Consider the following 16,824-nt stretch of genomic DNA (forward strand, 5'->3'; position numbering starts at 1 on the left):
CAAATTTAAAAGGTATTAATGAAAAATTTCATACAGCTCTCATTCTCTCCTCATACCACAGCTCATTAAGACAATGTGTATTTATCTTTTACTGTGTGAAGGACACTGTGTAGTCTCAACTACTAAACATTTTACCTTTGCAGCAAGCTGTAGTCCAATTTTGTCAGCTTCAGCCTCCAAAGTTCTACTGTATGGTCTATCAAACATGTACTAAGAAGAAGTAAGAAGGAGAAGTTTCATTAAGGATATTTATCATTTCACAACAAAATAAGTAACAAAGTGAGATTTTTAAAATTAATTTCATGGAGTATCTAGGATAAAGGTTTTATGCTCGCGATGACTGACACTTAAAGAACACCATGGTAGGGGCGCCTAGGTGGCTCAGCTGGTAAGCATCCAACTCTTGATTTCGGCTCAGGTCATGATCTCACAGTTTGTGAGTTTAAGCCCTGCCTCAGGCTTTGTACTGACAGTGCTGGGCCTGCTTGAGATTCTTGCTCTGCCCTTTCCTTGTGCTCGCTTGCCTCTCTCTCTCTTAAATAAATAAACATTTAAAAAAAAAAAAGAAAGAAAGAAAGAAAGAACACCATGGTATAAAACATAAAGTACAGTCTTTATTTCCTCCATCAGATATTAATATTTTAAAAACATAAAAAATTAGGCCTACAGACTTCTAGAGAGTCTATAGTATTTTATAGAGTACAGTAGTCTCCCTTACCCACAGTTTCAATTTCCACGGTTGGAGATACCCGCTCAACTGTGATCTGGAAGCAGATGGTTCTCCAGACATACTGTCAGAGGTCTATAGCAGCCTAACACCACGTCACAGTGCCTACATTGTTCACATCACTTTATCTCACCACATAGGCATTTTATCATCTCACATTATCACAAGATGGTGAATACAGTACAGTAAGATACTTTGAGAAGGCCACACTCATGTAACTTTTTTTTACAGTATATTATAATAGTTCTATTTATAGAACAATTCATCTCTTACTGTGCTTAACTTACAAACTTTTATCATAGGTATGTATGTATAGAAAAAAACCCATACTGTAAATAGGATATGGTACTATCTGAGGCTTTAGGAAACCAGTGGTGGGAATATATCCCACCCTCCCTCAGCCCTATGGATAATATTGGGGGAGGGGTTACTACTATACAGGTATACCCCTCTTTCAAAAGTTTGCCTTATGCTACTTTGCTTTTACAAAAGACCTACATTAGAACGTGTTCTCACTAACCAAAAGAAATCCAAAGAGTATGTTTGCTTTTATGAAAAAGCCTAAAAGTGAAGTGACATAACATGAATTTTAAGAAAGGAGAGGATTTCCTAAGAAAACTTCTTAACGCAAGCTTTTATTATGGCCAAGGAACATTCTGACCTTGCAGTTTTAAAAGAAAATTGAAAAAATATGGCTATGTAATAACCACTGACACTACTAGAGAATTTATTTCAGTTAGAAAATTAACCAGAGAGCAGAATTTTCCTTCTTTGATAAATTATCTTAACTCCGTCTTTCTAAGTATTGATTAGTTAGGAAAATGAAATTTTCTTCCAACTTCAATAAAAAAATACAAATAGATATCGTAACTTTAACTTCCCTAATTACTTGTATTTATGTGAATGCTTTCCAGTTAAATTCTAATTTTCAGTAAGTACTAAAATTTGTAGGAGATGGATCAATAAGCAGGACTTTTGAGAACAGAGTTATTAATAGGGGAAACAATTTCACAGAGGTAGCTACATGTCAGTGATGTCTAGAAATAATATAATCAATCTAGTATATAACCATGAGATAGGACTTTCTTCCTTCTCGATCATGACTTTTTAGGTTGTTGAACTATATTATATAGTGTCTTCACTCTCAATGAGCAGTCTGCAGGGGTCCATCAAGTCTACTGATAGTATAACTGGTTTAAAACATTGGCTTTTTTTTTTTTGAGGATGGAAACTTACATTAAGTCCAAATGCTGACACTTATTAACTGTTAACCCTCAGCTAATTGTTTAACCCATCTAAGCCCAGTAGCATCATATGTAAAATGGAGTAGCACAGGACCAACCTCCTAGAGTTGCAGACTGGATAAAATGAGCAAATGATAATAACTCCTATTTATTGAGTCCTCATTTTGTACTAGGTACCGTGCTAAGTGCTTTAAATCACTGGTTCTCAACTGGATGCGATTTTGTCCCCCAGGGACATATAAAAATGTTTGGAGACATTTATGATCATCACAACTGTTGGGCAGGGGGAGTGCTACTGGCATCTAGTGGGTAGAGGTCAGATATTTACAGTAGATGTTTAGAGGCTACTGAACATCCTGCAATGCACAGGACAATTCCTCACAACAAAGAATTATCCAGTCCAAAATGTCAGTGTTTAGATTAAGAGATCCTACTTTAGGGATGCCTGGATGGCTCAGTCAGTTAAGCGTAAATCCGACTCTCGATTCTGGCTCAGGTCATGATCTCAAGGTTCGTGGGTTCAAGCCCTGCATTGGGATTCTCACTGACCCTGTGGAATCTGCTTGGGATTCTCTCTCGCGCTCTGCACCTCCCCTGTCCTCTCAAAATGAATAAAAACTTAAACAAAAAATAGGTCCTATTTTAAATGTATCATTAAACCAACAACAGTGCTTTGAGTAGCCAGTATTATGCCCATTTATAGATGAAGAAACTGAGACCTATAATTAGTGAAGTAATCTGCCCAGTATAGAACTTAGGTCTAACAGCCTAAATTCAAACACAAGTCCATCTGTTCACAGCCTGTATTCTTAACCTCTGGACATAATTATAGTGCTTATCCTAATGCCTAACATATAGTAAGTATTCAATAAATATTAGCTATTGTAATTACTACTAATTAATACCTGGTAGCACGCTATGACGGCTGCTACATTATACCTAAATCTTTTAAAATTACAAAAATAGAGGACTCCCCAATGGTTGGTTATGTAAAGGCCCCTCCTTCTTCCTTCATCTCTTCCTTTTTCTGGCAAATAAATGTCAGCAATTCCCCCTCTTTAATGATTCACTATCAGCAACCCCTCCTGCTCTTCAATCACAAGGAACAAGGCTTTCTAGAGAAAGAAACATTTCCCCATCACCAAAATCATGGGGGTGGGGGTGGGGCTTGATTTAAGGAAGAAAAGTTCAAAGAGAAGTAATCACTTTATTTTTAGTTTAATTATTAATTAGTATATGAAGTAGCAGGATTCATCAAGTTTTTTTTAAATTTTTTTCAGAGAGAGCACAAGTGGGGTGGGGCAGAGAGAAGGAAAGATAAAATCCAAGGCAGGCTCCAAGCCATCAGCACAAAACCTGACCTGAAGCTTGAACTTTGAACTGTGAGATCATGACCTGAGCTGAGATCAGGAGTCGATGCTCAACCCACTGAGGCACAAAGGCACCCCTTCATCAACTATTTTAAAGAAAAAACAGCCACAAGTTATATTTCCTATAACAAAATCTTCAGATTCCAATACAGAAAAAAGTGATATATTGATAAATGGGGTAAACACTACATTAACTCCTTTGACTTCCCGACACATAATGGAAATAAAATTCAAAATATGAAATCCTATAACCTAAGCAACAACCATTCTTTTTTTTCCCCTTTAAAAGCCTTTATTTCAATATAAATGCAGCCAAATGATATGGTAACACTGAATAAAAGACTTAGTTATCCAATTTCAAAAGCAATTTGTCTCAAAGAATTTTACACATTAGATTTAAACAGTACCCAGATGGCACAATGATGGTGCTCCACAAATCATTAAATAAACAAATAACAGATTGTTCCTGAATAACCAAACCTCCCAGGACAAGAGGAAACATGTGAAGAAAGATGTAAAATAAAATAATTAATCATAGTTAACAAAGCAATTATCAAAACTGCAAGACCTACTTTCAGTAGTGAAGTGTTTTGAACAAAATGCGGGCCTCAGTAAATTTTATGACATGAACACCATTATACATAAGTACTAGAAATGAAAGTGAACAAGCACCTAGTAAGATTATCCTTTCACTATTGTGCAGGTAATCTTAGTATAACTGGGAGTAAGAGGATGAGGATGGTAAAGCAGCTTTAGCTAATTCTGTGCCCATAAAAATTTACAGGTTTTAAGAGTTCTACATCAAAATGCAAACGTTTGGGAGAAGGGAGAGTCATCCAGAAAGTATACCACAGTCACTATGAGAGACAAAAGTGAAAAGTTTGAAGGTAAAGTGACAAAAGGAAAGAAAGGATCTGTGACCGGGTTTTCTCTAAGACCAATAACTATAGAACACTCTGCCCCTAAATATTATGTTAGCCAAAAACTGCTATGCCCTTGAAACCCATCTATCTCCATCATTTAAAAGATGTAGTATTTTCTAATTTGAATGCTCATTTTTAAGAATGTCCCCTAAAAATGAGAAAACATATGACTAAAAATTAGTAGCTATATTTCATGATACGTGAAAACATCTCTTGTATCTGTTACTTTATAGTAATCTTTAAAATATCCTCACCACATACCTTTAAAAATCCAACTTATTGTCTCACACTTACCTCCTGCAGTTTAGACTGTATCCACTGGCCCAAGAGTGCAAAACTATCTCGAGGACAAACAGCCCAAATCATTGTGAGAAAAATCATACCTAGGAAATCCAGTAAGTGAACCAAGCTAGCCTTTTCTGCCTGAGAATAATCAAAATAATGAAAATTACATTTAATAAATTAAGACAGTGTAACCTTAGATTTTCTAGTTCATGATGTGTAATCACATTAAATAATTACATGTTTAAACTTACCTTCACCAACTAAGATCACATGTTCTTTTTCTTCTGTGTGTTTTTCTTTCCATCCCTTGCTTACAGGTATAAACATTCATTCGACTAACATGTACTGAACCACTTACTATCACTCAGATACAATGACAGGTTCATAGATATGAATAGAAGTTCACTAACCTATAGTTCTTATATTAACAAGCATAATAATCTTGTGAGATAGGTACAACTATCCCTCTTTTATAAAGAAACTAAGATAGGAGAAACTAAAAGAGGTGCCAAAATTCACACAGCTATTAGTAAAAGGACAAGGAATCAAACCCAGAAGTTTTAGTTTCTAATGTTATTGTTAAAAATTTTTTAAAGGAAATAAATGTGCTCATTATGCTTATACCTTATACCTTTGGATAGACTAAACACTGCTTAACATATGAAATAGTTAAAACAAGAAAAATTCAGAAAAAGACTGGAAATTTATTTTTAGTAAAAAACTTCTGGACTTCATGACCTAATATATGAAGTATGATTCATTTATGCAAGTTTGCAATTTTACCACTCTGGTATTTCTCACTAGGAAATTGAGTTCTATAAAGTTTTATATTTATAGCACTAACCAATTTTACTTAAAATAGTTGTTTTAAGTAATAATTTCTAAATACAAGTTTAACGCACCGGATTGTTCACATTCCCCATTAAAGATGATTAATAAATGCTAATACAGGAATCATTACTTGAACGTATGAAACATGGCTGACAACTAAAAACAATCACACGGAACACTTCTCGTAACAATATAATCTGTCCTCACAAAGCATTCTTTGCTTCATTATACAAACTGTGTGTCATGAAAAACAATTATGGAATTATTTTAGCACAAAAGAATAACACTACAAATGATGAAGTCATTATAAAAGAGAAAATCCTTATTATTAATTATTAAAGAATATAATTATCCATTACATAGTCTTAGAAAACTAAAAAAAAATTTTAAATATGTATTTGTGGAAGGAAGAAAACATGGAGACTGCTAAAAGAGAAAATATAGTGCTGATGATGTCTAAGGCCTCTACAAAGAAATATTAATAACTACTTTCAATTTTTAAGACTGTTATTTTCTTTTTATGTCTTATCTAATTAGTGTTCTGCACTGACAGAGATGACAACAATATGCTGAATGAGACAGTGAACTAGAGGCCAGAAAAATAAAGGTGTATGTAAAATGAGTATCTTTTAAATGCTAAAATTGGCCAAAACTGATTTTGCAGTTATGAAGTCTTTTCTTGAAAGACAAGCTTTTTCGATTGCTTAGATTTATTCTTATATAGATCTATTTAAGGAAAATGTTTTTTTATATTTTTCTATAATCAGAAGAAATAAATGAGATAATTACTGTTTGTGCTTCAGAAAAGCACAACTGTGACCCACCTCAACTTACTAGTACTTTAAGGAATAGACAGAATTTGAAATGACTTTTAAGGAGATTAATAACACTAGCATTTCCATTTAAAGTTAACATTACTTACATTTCTGACATAACATTTCACAATCCTTTCACTATTTACCTTCATGTTTTCAACAGAAAATACACCTCTCTCTAGTTAATGTGGACAAAAGAAATATACTTATTTTTAATAAAAATAAATATATGAATAAACAAATACATTAGCTTTTTGTACTCATACCAAGTCAAACAGATGTGTATTCACAGAACCGTAAATCAACCTGAATTCTATGATCCATTAAAAAAAAGGCTGCCAATACCCAGGTAACTGTGGTGAAAGAAAGCAGGGCTGGATTTGCAAACAGAAGACCTGGGTTAAAGTCCCAGTTGGCCAGTTGACCACATTACTCATGTTACTCCAAGTCTTTTTAAACATTAGTTTCCTCATATATAATGTAGGGATATTAAATACATACTTAATGAGGATGGTATTAAAATTATAATTGAGAAGGTATGTATTTAAAAGCTCAGCAAACTGTAAAATGGCAAGGTATCATTATTATTACTCTGCATTAATTATATATGGCATATCATTCTAGAGATTTTCAGAGATGCTCCAAGCCATCTTCTGAGAATGAATAAAAAAGCAAGAAAACTGATTTACCCACTTAAATAGTAATATCACTTTCATATAGTTAACTTTCAGACTAGATTACAAGTATGTTAATAATTATGGAGAGTTTAAAATCTAATTTGAAATAATTAGAGGTTGAGAATAATTACTTTTTAGCAAAAGAGACAGCTGATAAAAATAGTACTTAACAGAAACACTAATTATTCAGGTATCAAATACTAAAGACCATGAAAATTCTCAAAATTAGCCAGTCATATTTTTTCAGGTAACAGAGTAAGTCAACTGCTAAAAACTAAAATACCATCTTTTAAAGAAAAAGAAAACTGAAAAGATTCAGTTTTACAAGATTTAACTTGCACACTTCAAAGCAGTTATTTCAACAACTGAACATTCATCCTAGGTACTTACAGCATGCCCAAGTACTGCATGTGCTATTTCATGGCCCAGAAGAAAGGAAAGTTGATGAATATCAGTTACACTATTTAAAAGCCCAGTGAAGATAAACACTTGTCCATTCTGCACCATAAAGAAAATAATGTAAGTAATTGGAACACCTTAAAAAAACAAGGATATTAAATTTACGATTTAAAGTTAGATGGGAGAACATTTACTTACTGGAAGCACAAAGGCATTTATATCTGGGGAATCAACCACATGAATAGTCCAATTGATCTCAGAGATCCCTGGAATATCTTTATTGCACTCAATCAAATGATAAACCACTTTTTTAACCATTAGGTATCGGGCATCCTTCTCAGTTAGCATATCATTTTTAAACTCTTCCATCCACTGAAAGATTAAAAAGTCATCTTTATTTTAAGAGAGTTTTAGCTCAGCAAAATGTTTATATTGCTTCATAAAGAGTTAAATGGCTACTTACTGTTGAACATTTTAATTTTTAATTATGTAAAAATTTACATATACAAAACACTTCAATTCTTAAATTTGAATTATTCATGCAAAGGCAATGTGCTTTCTCACAAATGGAATAAATTCTAATAACTAAGATTTTTCATATAAATTGGTTGAAGTAAAACTTTCATCTTTTCTATTAGCCTATAAACAAATAAAATGTTTAAATATTATTTCTACTTTCCTAAATATTTTAGAAAACAAAATACTGCCTAGGAAACAAAGATTTCATATAAGGAAGAACAATATAAAAGAAAATTACTTTCATAACCCACTGACTAGAAAAACACCCTATACTTAATTAAAAAAGTTAAACTTCTAAAAAGAAAAGGACATTTTGGGGACACCTGGGTGGCTCAGTTGGTTAGGAATCCAACTTCGGCTCAGGTCATGATCTTGAGGTCAGTGAGTCTGAGCCCCGCGTCGGGCTCTATGCTGACAGTTTGGAGCCTGGAGCCTGGAGCCTGCTTTGGATTCTGTCTCCCTCTCTCTCTGCCCCTCCCCAGCTCAAATTCTGTTCTGTCTCTCAAAAATGAATAAACATTAAAAAAATTTTTTTAAAAAGGACATTTCATTAATTTTAAGTGTTTTATTCACAGAATGATAGGAAATTACTCAAATTTTAGAACAGGCATGTCATTTTCTCTACACCATGTAGAGTAGGACTAGCCACTGTATGAACACACTTTCTGAAGCTATATTCATGAGAAACCCTTTCAAGTATAGGAAAATTAAGGATGTTCTGAAAATATCATATTAATTTCCATAAAATGTGTAGCTTCGTTCACATATAGATCAAGAAGTTTAGAATCTTCTTCCCTTAGATGTATTAAAAACAGATGATTTTGTAGAATTGAATCTGCAAGTCTTTATATCAATACCATTTTTTAAAAGCACAAGTCACCAATGTAAATAAACTGAAACAACTATTAACCCATATGAAGGAAATAAAACAAGCAAAATTATATATAATTATAGTACTTTACCATATCCCTATAGGAACATGTGCTTGAATTTTAGTATCAAGCAGGTTATTTTATTTGTAGGCTAAAAAAAAAGAATATTATGTACATATATATTATTTTTTAAAGCTTCTGAGTGAGACGAATGGTGGAAGATACACAAATTTAACACTAGGCCTATCTCAATCTTTCCAGAACACTCTCCTCAAACCTGCTTCAGACAAGACTACCCTAGAAACATCTCCAATCTCTGTAAAAGCTCTACTAGAAAAGATGCATCTTTTTTGTGAAAAAACATTGTTATTTCTTTTTTAAGGTAAACTTTCCACTGACAAACTCAGAAGCTTAACTGAAATAAAAAGACATAAAGACTTCACCAAAGTGGTCAAGTGAGACCATGAGACATCAATTCAATAAATACTCATCGAGTATATACTAGGTGTGTGCTCACAACTGGAGAAAGAGTCTGTCCTCAAGAAACTCACTAGTGGTATAAAATGCTTAACTATCTGAGTTATTGTACTATCTAAAGAAGTAAGGCTTCTTGGGGCTCCTGGGTGGCTCAGTCAGTTAAGCGTCCAACTTTTGATTTCAGCTCAGGTCATAATCTCATGTTTCCTGAGTTTGAGCCCCACCACAGGCTCTGTGCTAGCAGCACGGAGCCTGCTTGGGATTCTCTTTCTCCCTCTCTCTCTGCCCCTCCCCTGCTTGCACTCTCTTGATAAAAATAAAAAACATTAAAAAAAAAAAAGACTGAAGGCTTCTGAATTCCAACTTGATTTTGCATTCAAAAAATATAATTGCCAAAAATGAGGTTTTGGAAAAAATTACCATATTCTACATTACTTTCAAGGTACAAAAATTCATATTACATATCTACTTATCCAAAAAATATGTACTAAACACTACCTTCTACATTGTGCTAGTACTTAATATAAAATGATAAAAACAGGCAGGGTCTTGGTTCCCAAAGAGCTTAGTCTAACAAAGGAGACAGATCAGTAAAGAAATAATTATGCAAATAACAATTATGTTACCTCCATGATAAGTGATTTAAAGGAAAAGTACAGTATGCAAAGAGAAAATAAAAGCAGGAGACCTGACCCCAATATAGCCAAGCACTGGACACAATTATAAATGAGCTGATTCATAATTCAGTCTGTATGAAGGATTCCCACTAGAGCATAATGTAGCCAACCTGCCTAACCCAGTCTGGATAATCAAGGAAGACTTTCCTGAGAAAGTGACATTTAAGGTGGCATGTGATGAGCAGGAATTAGCTAGATGAATGAAAGGAAATGCAATGTAGGTAGCAGGAATAGTAAGTATGAAACTTTGGAGGCCTTTTGGGAAAATGCGAATTTTCTATCAAAGACTAACATAAAAAAGTAGTGCATCTTTCATACTTAAGAAACTCTGCCGCTTTGAGTATTATATTAAGCAATCTAATTATAAACAATTCTTACTACTTACTGCTTCATATTCCAGTTCGGATAAAAGTTTGAAATGTTCTTTCCCCAATAATAGTAGCTTATTCCTTCCTGTGATAGGACTCACTTCCAGGTGAGTAAAATAAAACACTACAAAGAGCAATCCAAAACTACTGAAACAAAGGAATAACTTCCATTTATTCTTCCTTAAACTTTCTTTAAATAGTTCCTTCTTGTTAGGAGGAAGTGCCTGCCACCATTTCCTTATGCCCCTAGAGCAGAAAGAAAAATTGAAAGTTCTGACAGTAGTATCAGCACATATCAACAAAACTTAATCTTATACTAGAATTCTATGTCATCAAATACTTGAATTTTTGTGAAATATTTCTCTGTATAGATGGGTTTTCTCCATTTATAAAATTCTTAGCTGAATGATGAAAAAGTAACCAGTTATAAAAATTCTAAAGCTCATTTAAAGTTTCTTATTTTAAAGGTGAACACTAAATGAGTAGCTATTTTACAACTACCACTAGTTAACATTTATTGACTGTTTACCTCATGCAAGCTGCTGTTCTAATTGTTATACATATGTCATCTCACTTCATCTTCACAAAAACCCTGTTACCAAAGATAAAACTGAGACAGAGAGAACTGTCCAAGGACTTGTCCAAGGTTGCAGAGGTGATAAGGGAAAACCAGGCAAGGAAGACCATGTGATCCTAGAGTATGGGTACTTAACTACTTGATAGGGATGATCTGTTCAAATAAACATCTGAGGGGTTACAGCACAATCATCTATACCTGTAACCACAATTCACTCCCCCTGCTCATCAGACTTCCAGCACAATCTGCCAGTACTTCAGCAAGGTACAAGGGAAACTACCTCAGCATTGATTTTAGAAATAAACACTGCTCACCAGCAGAAACTTCACTATCCCCTCAAGAACATAATAAAGGAAAGGTAATAAGGGCATAAACATCGTAAACAAGAAAATGAGAGACTGTGTAGTTAACACATGGAGGTCTAATTTCTACCAGGCAACAATACTCCCTGCTGGTTATCAGAGATCACAGACATTTGGACAAGCAATGTTTTCAACAACAAGACAAAATTGTTCCTAGTGAGTTCATCTGTGAAATCACAACAAAAGTTTAAGATATATACATCATTCTCTTGACAAAATCCATCTTACAAAATAACTTCAAGTTATTTTAATTTTATTAAGTGACACTCCTAAGATGCCTCAAAGTGTCCCAACCTGAAAAGACTTAGGCCAGACTATGAAGTATATTTATTTCCCATTTAAAACTTCATATGACTTATCATCTGCCTTCAATGTATGATGAAAACACAGCTTAAAAGAAAATGTTAAGTGATTACAATGGAAACAACAACAAAAAGTTAAAAATAATATTAAAAAGGATGAGAAAGAGCCATTGGCCTAAGACCCTGGGCTGAGTTATGACAAAGATCCTCTCTTGCACCAGACTCTACTCAGGCTCCCCTGAACTTTTTTCAACTAGGCCTCACTTCTGGACTTCTGTATTCATCTCTGCATTGTCCAGGTTTAGCAAGAATCCTGCTAAGTCAGGTTAAACAGAATTTCCCCATCCTCCATATCTTATCACCCTCGATACCTGATCGAGTTCCTCATCATTCTCCAGCCTCCAGATGATGTCTGATCACATTCACCTGCCTTCAGCAAGAAGCCTAGTGGGGTCAGGTTAGGGAGAATCCCCACTTATTCCTGATGCTTCGTCTGAGTAATTTTCTATCCACCAAACCCCACCCTGCTTCTCAGCTATAAATTCCCACTTGCCCATGGTATATTCAGATTAACTCTGGTTCTATACTTAGGTCTCTCTTCCCCTACTGCAAAAGTTCTGCATAAATCTGTGTTTACTGCTTTAACTGTTGTCTAGCTCTGGTCTTCTCTGACAGTCGTTACCTACAACTAGAGCTAACACAACTGTATATTTTCTGGGTGCCAGTGTCAAATCACAGAAAACTGGGTTGGTTAGTATGAGAGTAAGAGAGCTAGAAAGGCCTACACAGTCATCAAATGTAAGAATGACAAGACAATGCTTAACTTTACCTTTCTTCATTCTTCATGGAGCAAATAAGAGAAAACAAGATTAATTATGGGGGGAGGTTTAAATTAAATAAAAGGTACTATTTAGCTGTGAAAACATAATTATTATGAAGGACTACCCAAAAGAAAATAACAAAGATGTGATGGAAATAGAACTGAAAAATAAATGCTAATTAAGCATTAACTTGGCTAGGAATGAGCCTATTCTTAAATAAGTGAACTCCCAGTTTCATGACCCGTTGCCTCAGATTTCGTAAAATAAAAAGTTATGTTTTTAAGTATTGTTCTTACAAACTATACCCAACATTTCTCATTCTTGTAATCAAAATAGAAGATCGTTTAAAAAGTGTCCTATATAATTTTTTAAAGATCTCATTTTTATACTATAATATGTAGTAAATTATTTCAAGATTAAATCATTTCTAACAAAACTGGGTAGAACCAACCGTTTGGAAACTTAATTTTGAGCTAAATATGGGAGGGAAATCTAACAAGTTTTCTTTAAAAGTATAGTTTTACAAATACCTTTTAAGGTTTTTTTTGTTTGTTTTTTGTTTTTTTTAAAGCTTTTTACCTGCCTACAATGATTGCAAATAGTTTCTGCACTGGTTTAAGAATAATCAACAAGAGAGGAACCGGAGCGGCTTGAAACCGAGGAGAAGTGTGGAAACTCCTGATGTCTCTCTCTCTCATGCGAAGACACTTTAGGGGACGCAATACTGAGAGAAAAGAAGCTCCTGCAACTTCTTCTATCAGGAGGTGTCTTGAAAAAGAGTCATTCCGTGCACCACATGTTGGGGTAACCATCCAAATTTCTTTATGGCTCACGCTCAAGAGGCATCCTGGTCTTTTGGTATTAAGAGTCCTATAAGAATAAAAATTTTTAGGCAGAAAAGTCAACCTATCACACTGCTGTACTCCCAGACCCTGATACTTATTAACTGTATGAGTAATTTGTACTTGATGGCAGTCTGGTGAGGTGACAGCTAGTGTGTTACACAGTCTCCAGTTGGTCAGCAAATGAAATCGGAAGAAAACACAGTTTCTAGTAGCAGATTGCAGTCCATAGACGAAGCTCATCTTTCTTCTCCTGGATTATCTGGAACACAAAAAATAAGTTATAAATACCTCTGGAAATACTTATTTATAAAACTGTTGCTGTTCAGTTGCTCTTCCCTTGACACATCTCAGACTGAATTATCTTAGGTTTCTACTCACCAGCCCTATAGCAATGCCTCTCAGCAATACAAACCAAAGAGGTTTAAAAAAAAAAAAAAGGTTTTGCTCACTTCTTTTTACTCTACAACATATACTTTAGAAACTTGGTTGTTATTTTTTTTTTCTTCTTTCATTTTTTAGTTTTGCTTGGGGGAAGTCTGTTTTTATTTTAACAGTTAAATTACTGGGGATTAAGAAATGGATTAAACAAACAAAAACAGTCAACTTTAGTAATTGGCAGTAACTAGGAGGCATTACAGAAAAGCATGTAATGGAATAGTAAGATCTAAGTTTTAAAATGTATTTTTTAAAATACAAATTTGATACAGAAAAGCATTTGACAAAATACAGCATCCTTTCTTGATTAAAAACCCTTAAGAAAGTAGGGATAGAAGGATCATACCTCAAGATCATAAGGGCCAACACAAAAAAAACCCACCACTAATATCACCCTCAGTGGGGAAAAACTAAGAGCTTACCCCCTAAGGTCAGGAACATGATAAGGATGTCCACTCTCATCACTGTTATTCAACATAGTGTTGAAAGTCCTACCTCAGCAATCAGACAACACGAAGAAATAAAAGGCATCAAAATTGGCAAGAAGTCAAACTTTCACTCTTCACAGATGACACGATACTCTATGTGGAAAATCCAAAAGACTCCACTGAAAAACTGCTAAAACTGATACATGAATTCAGCAAAGTTGCAGGATATAAAATCAATGCACAGAAATTGGTTGCATTTCTATACACCAATAATGAAGCGAGAAATCAAGGAAACGATCCCATTTACAACTGCACCAAAAGTCATAAAATATCTAGGAATAAACCTAACCAAAGAGATAAAAGATGTATACAATGAAAACTATACAAAGCTCATGAAAGAAACTGAAGAAGTCACACAAAAGAATGGAAAAACATTCCATGCTCATGGTTTGGAAGAACAAATATTGTTAAAATGTCAACAGTACACAAAGCAATCTACACATTCAAAACAATCCCTATCAAAATAACACCACCATTCTTCACAGAGCTAGTAAAAACAATTCTAAAATTTGTATGCAACCAGAAAAGCCCTCGAATAGCCAAAGCAATCTTGAAAAAGAAAACCAAAGAAGGAGATATCACCATCCCGAACTTCAAGCTGTATTACAACACTGTAATCATCAAGACAGTATGGTAATGGCACAAAAACAGACACTCAGATCAATGGAACAGACTAGATCTCAGAAATGGACCCACAAACGTACGGTCAACTTATCTTTAACAAAGCAGGAAAGAATATCCCATGGAAAAAAGTCTCTTTAGCTAATGGTGCTGGGAGAACGGGACAGCAACATGCAGAAAAATGAACCTGGACCACTTTCTTACACCATACACAAAAATAAACTCAAAATGGAAGAAAGACCTAAACATAAGACAAGAGGCCATCAAAATCCTAGAGGAGAATACAGGCAGCAATCTCTTTGACTTTGGCTGCAACAACTTCTAACTTAACGGGTCTCTGAAGGCCAAGGAAACAAAAACAAAAATGAACTACTGGTACCACATCAAGATAAAAATCTTCTCCACAGCACAGGATACAGAAATAATCAGCAAAACTAAAACGCAACTGATGGAATGGGAAAAGATATTTGCAAATGGCATACCAGATAAAGGGTTAGTATACAAAATCTATAAATCGCTTGTCAAACTCAACACCCAAAAACCAAATAATCCAGTGAAGAAATGGGCAAAAGACCTGAACAGACACTTTTCCAAAGAAACATCCAGATGGCCAACCAACCCATGAAAAAATGCTCAACATCACTCATCATCAGGGAAATACAAATCACAACCACAAAGAGATACCACCTCACACCTGTAAGGATGGTTAAATTAACAAGTCAGGCAACAACAGATACTGGCGAGTATGTGGAGAAAGAGGAACCGTTTTGCACTGGTGGGGGGAATGCAAACTGGTGCGGAAAACACCGCACTCTGGAAAACAGTATGGAGGTTCCTCAAAAAATTAAAAATAGAACTACCCTACGAGCCAGCAATTGCACTACTAGGTATTTAACCAAAGGATACAGGAGTGGTGATTTGAAGGGGCACATGCACCCCAATGTTTATAGCAGTGCTATTGACAATGGCCAAAGTATGGAAAGAGCCCAAATGTCCACCAACAGATGAATGGATAAAGAAGAGGGGTGCCTGGGCGGCTCAGTCAGTTAAGCATTGGACTCCAGCTCAGGTCATGATCTTGCAGTTCAGGAGTTCAAGCCCCACATCGGGCCATTTGGCTCTGTGCTGACAGCTCAGAGCCTGGAGCCTGCTTCAGATTCTGTGTCCCTCTCTCTGCCCCTCCCCCGGTCACACTCTGTTTCTCTCTCTCTCTCTCTCTCTCTCTCTCTCTCTCTCTCAAAAATAAACACTTAAAAACAAATATGTGGTATATAGATACAATGAAGTATTACTCCTCAATCAAAAAGAATGAAATCTTGCCATTTGCAACAAATTGGATGGAACTAGAGTGTATTATAAGTGAAATTAGTCAGTTAGAGAAAGACAAATATCATATGACTTCACTCGTGTGGAATTTAAGATACAAAACAGATGAACATAAGGGAAGGGAAGCAAAAATAATATAAAAACAGGGAGGGGGGACAAAATACAAAAGACTCTTAAATATAGAGAACTGAGGGTTGCTGCAGGGGTTTTGGGTGGGGGGATGGGCTAAATGGACAAGGGGCATTAGGGAGGACACTTGCTGGGATGAGCACTGGGTGTTACACACAGAGGATGAATCACTGGATTCTCCTCCTGAAATCATTATTGCACTATATGTCAACTAATTTGGATGTAAATTTAAAATACATATTTAAAAAATAAATATAAAATAAAATACAAACTTGATCCTTTCACATATAATCCTGGCACTTTTAATTGGGGTCAAGATGGAATAAGAGGAACTGAAAACAAGTGAAAAAAAAGAATAAATACAACAATGGTTTCAAAACACTGGACATTAGGCAATGAAGAACAAGTGACACCTGAGAGATGGGAAATAAATTAACTGAGTCCTACAATTGCCCCAAGTTCCTGCCTGGAGAGTTTCCCGGCCACTATGCAGAGAGGGCAAACCTAGCACAGCCCACAAGTGGCCCTAAATTGGAGAAATGAAGCTGGGAGTTCAAGTAGGCCATAGTAGCTAGACCTCGCAGAGCACAGTATGAGAGAAGACAGAACTGTGCAGAAAAAGAACTCGAGAGTGTGTCCTGCAGAAAAATCTGCCTCCTATATTCAGCTGAGTTCTGATCAGGGCACTCATGTGAGGAAAGTCCTTGGAGGTGGGAAAGAATCACCTGACAGGA

General features: G+C 35.1%; 1 protein-coding gene across 6 annotated transcripts in view; it reads right to left on the reverse strand.

Annotated features, from left to right (window-relative positions):
- OMA1 (OMA1 zinc metallopeptidase) overlaps positions 1-16,824 on the reverse strand; it is an 80,126-nt gene that overhangs the window by 55,838 nt on the left and 7,464 nt on the right. For 4 of the 6 annotated variants that reach the window (XM_015072342.3, XM_015072340.3, XM_015072341.3 and 1 more), the window contains exons 2-7: positions 12,826-13,350; positions 10,202-10,430; positions 7,470-7,643; positions 7,263-7,370; positions 4,559-4,687; positions 136-210 (exon numbers count right to left, since the gene is read on the reverse strand). In XM_015072342.3, the coding sequence (XP_014927828.1) occupies positions 136-210; positions 4,559-4,687; positions 7,263-7,370; positions 7,470-7,643; positions 10,202-10,430; positions 12,826-13,331 (1,221 nt within the window). In that variant the 5' untranslated portion in view covers positions 13,332-13,350. Of the gene's footprint in view, positions 1-135; positions 211-4,558; positions 4,688-7,262; positions 7,371-7,469; positions 7,644-10,201; positions 10,431-12,825; positions 13,351-13,948; positions 14,108-16,824 lie in introns of those variants that run through there. The other 2 variants (XM_027059056.2, XM_015072344.3) reach the window with 2 other exon arrangements.

This window comes from Acinonyx jubatus, chromosome C1 (assembly GCF_027475565.1).
Source record: "Acinonyx jubatus isolate Ajub_Pintada_27869175 chromosome C1, VMU_Ajub_asm_v1.0, whole genome shotgun sequence".
Classification (NCBI taxonomy): Eukaryota; Metazoa; Chordata; class Mammalia; order Carnivora; family Felidae; genus Acinonyx; species Acinonyx jubatus.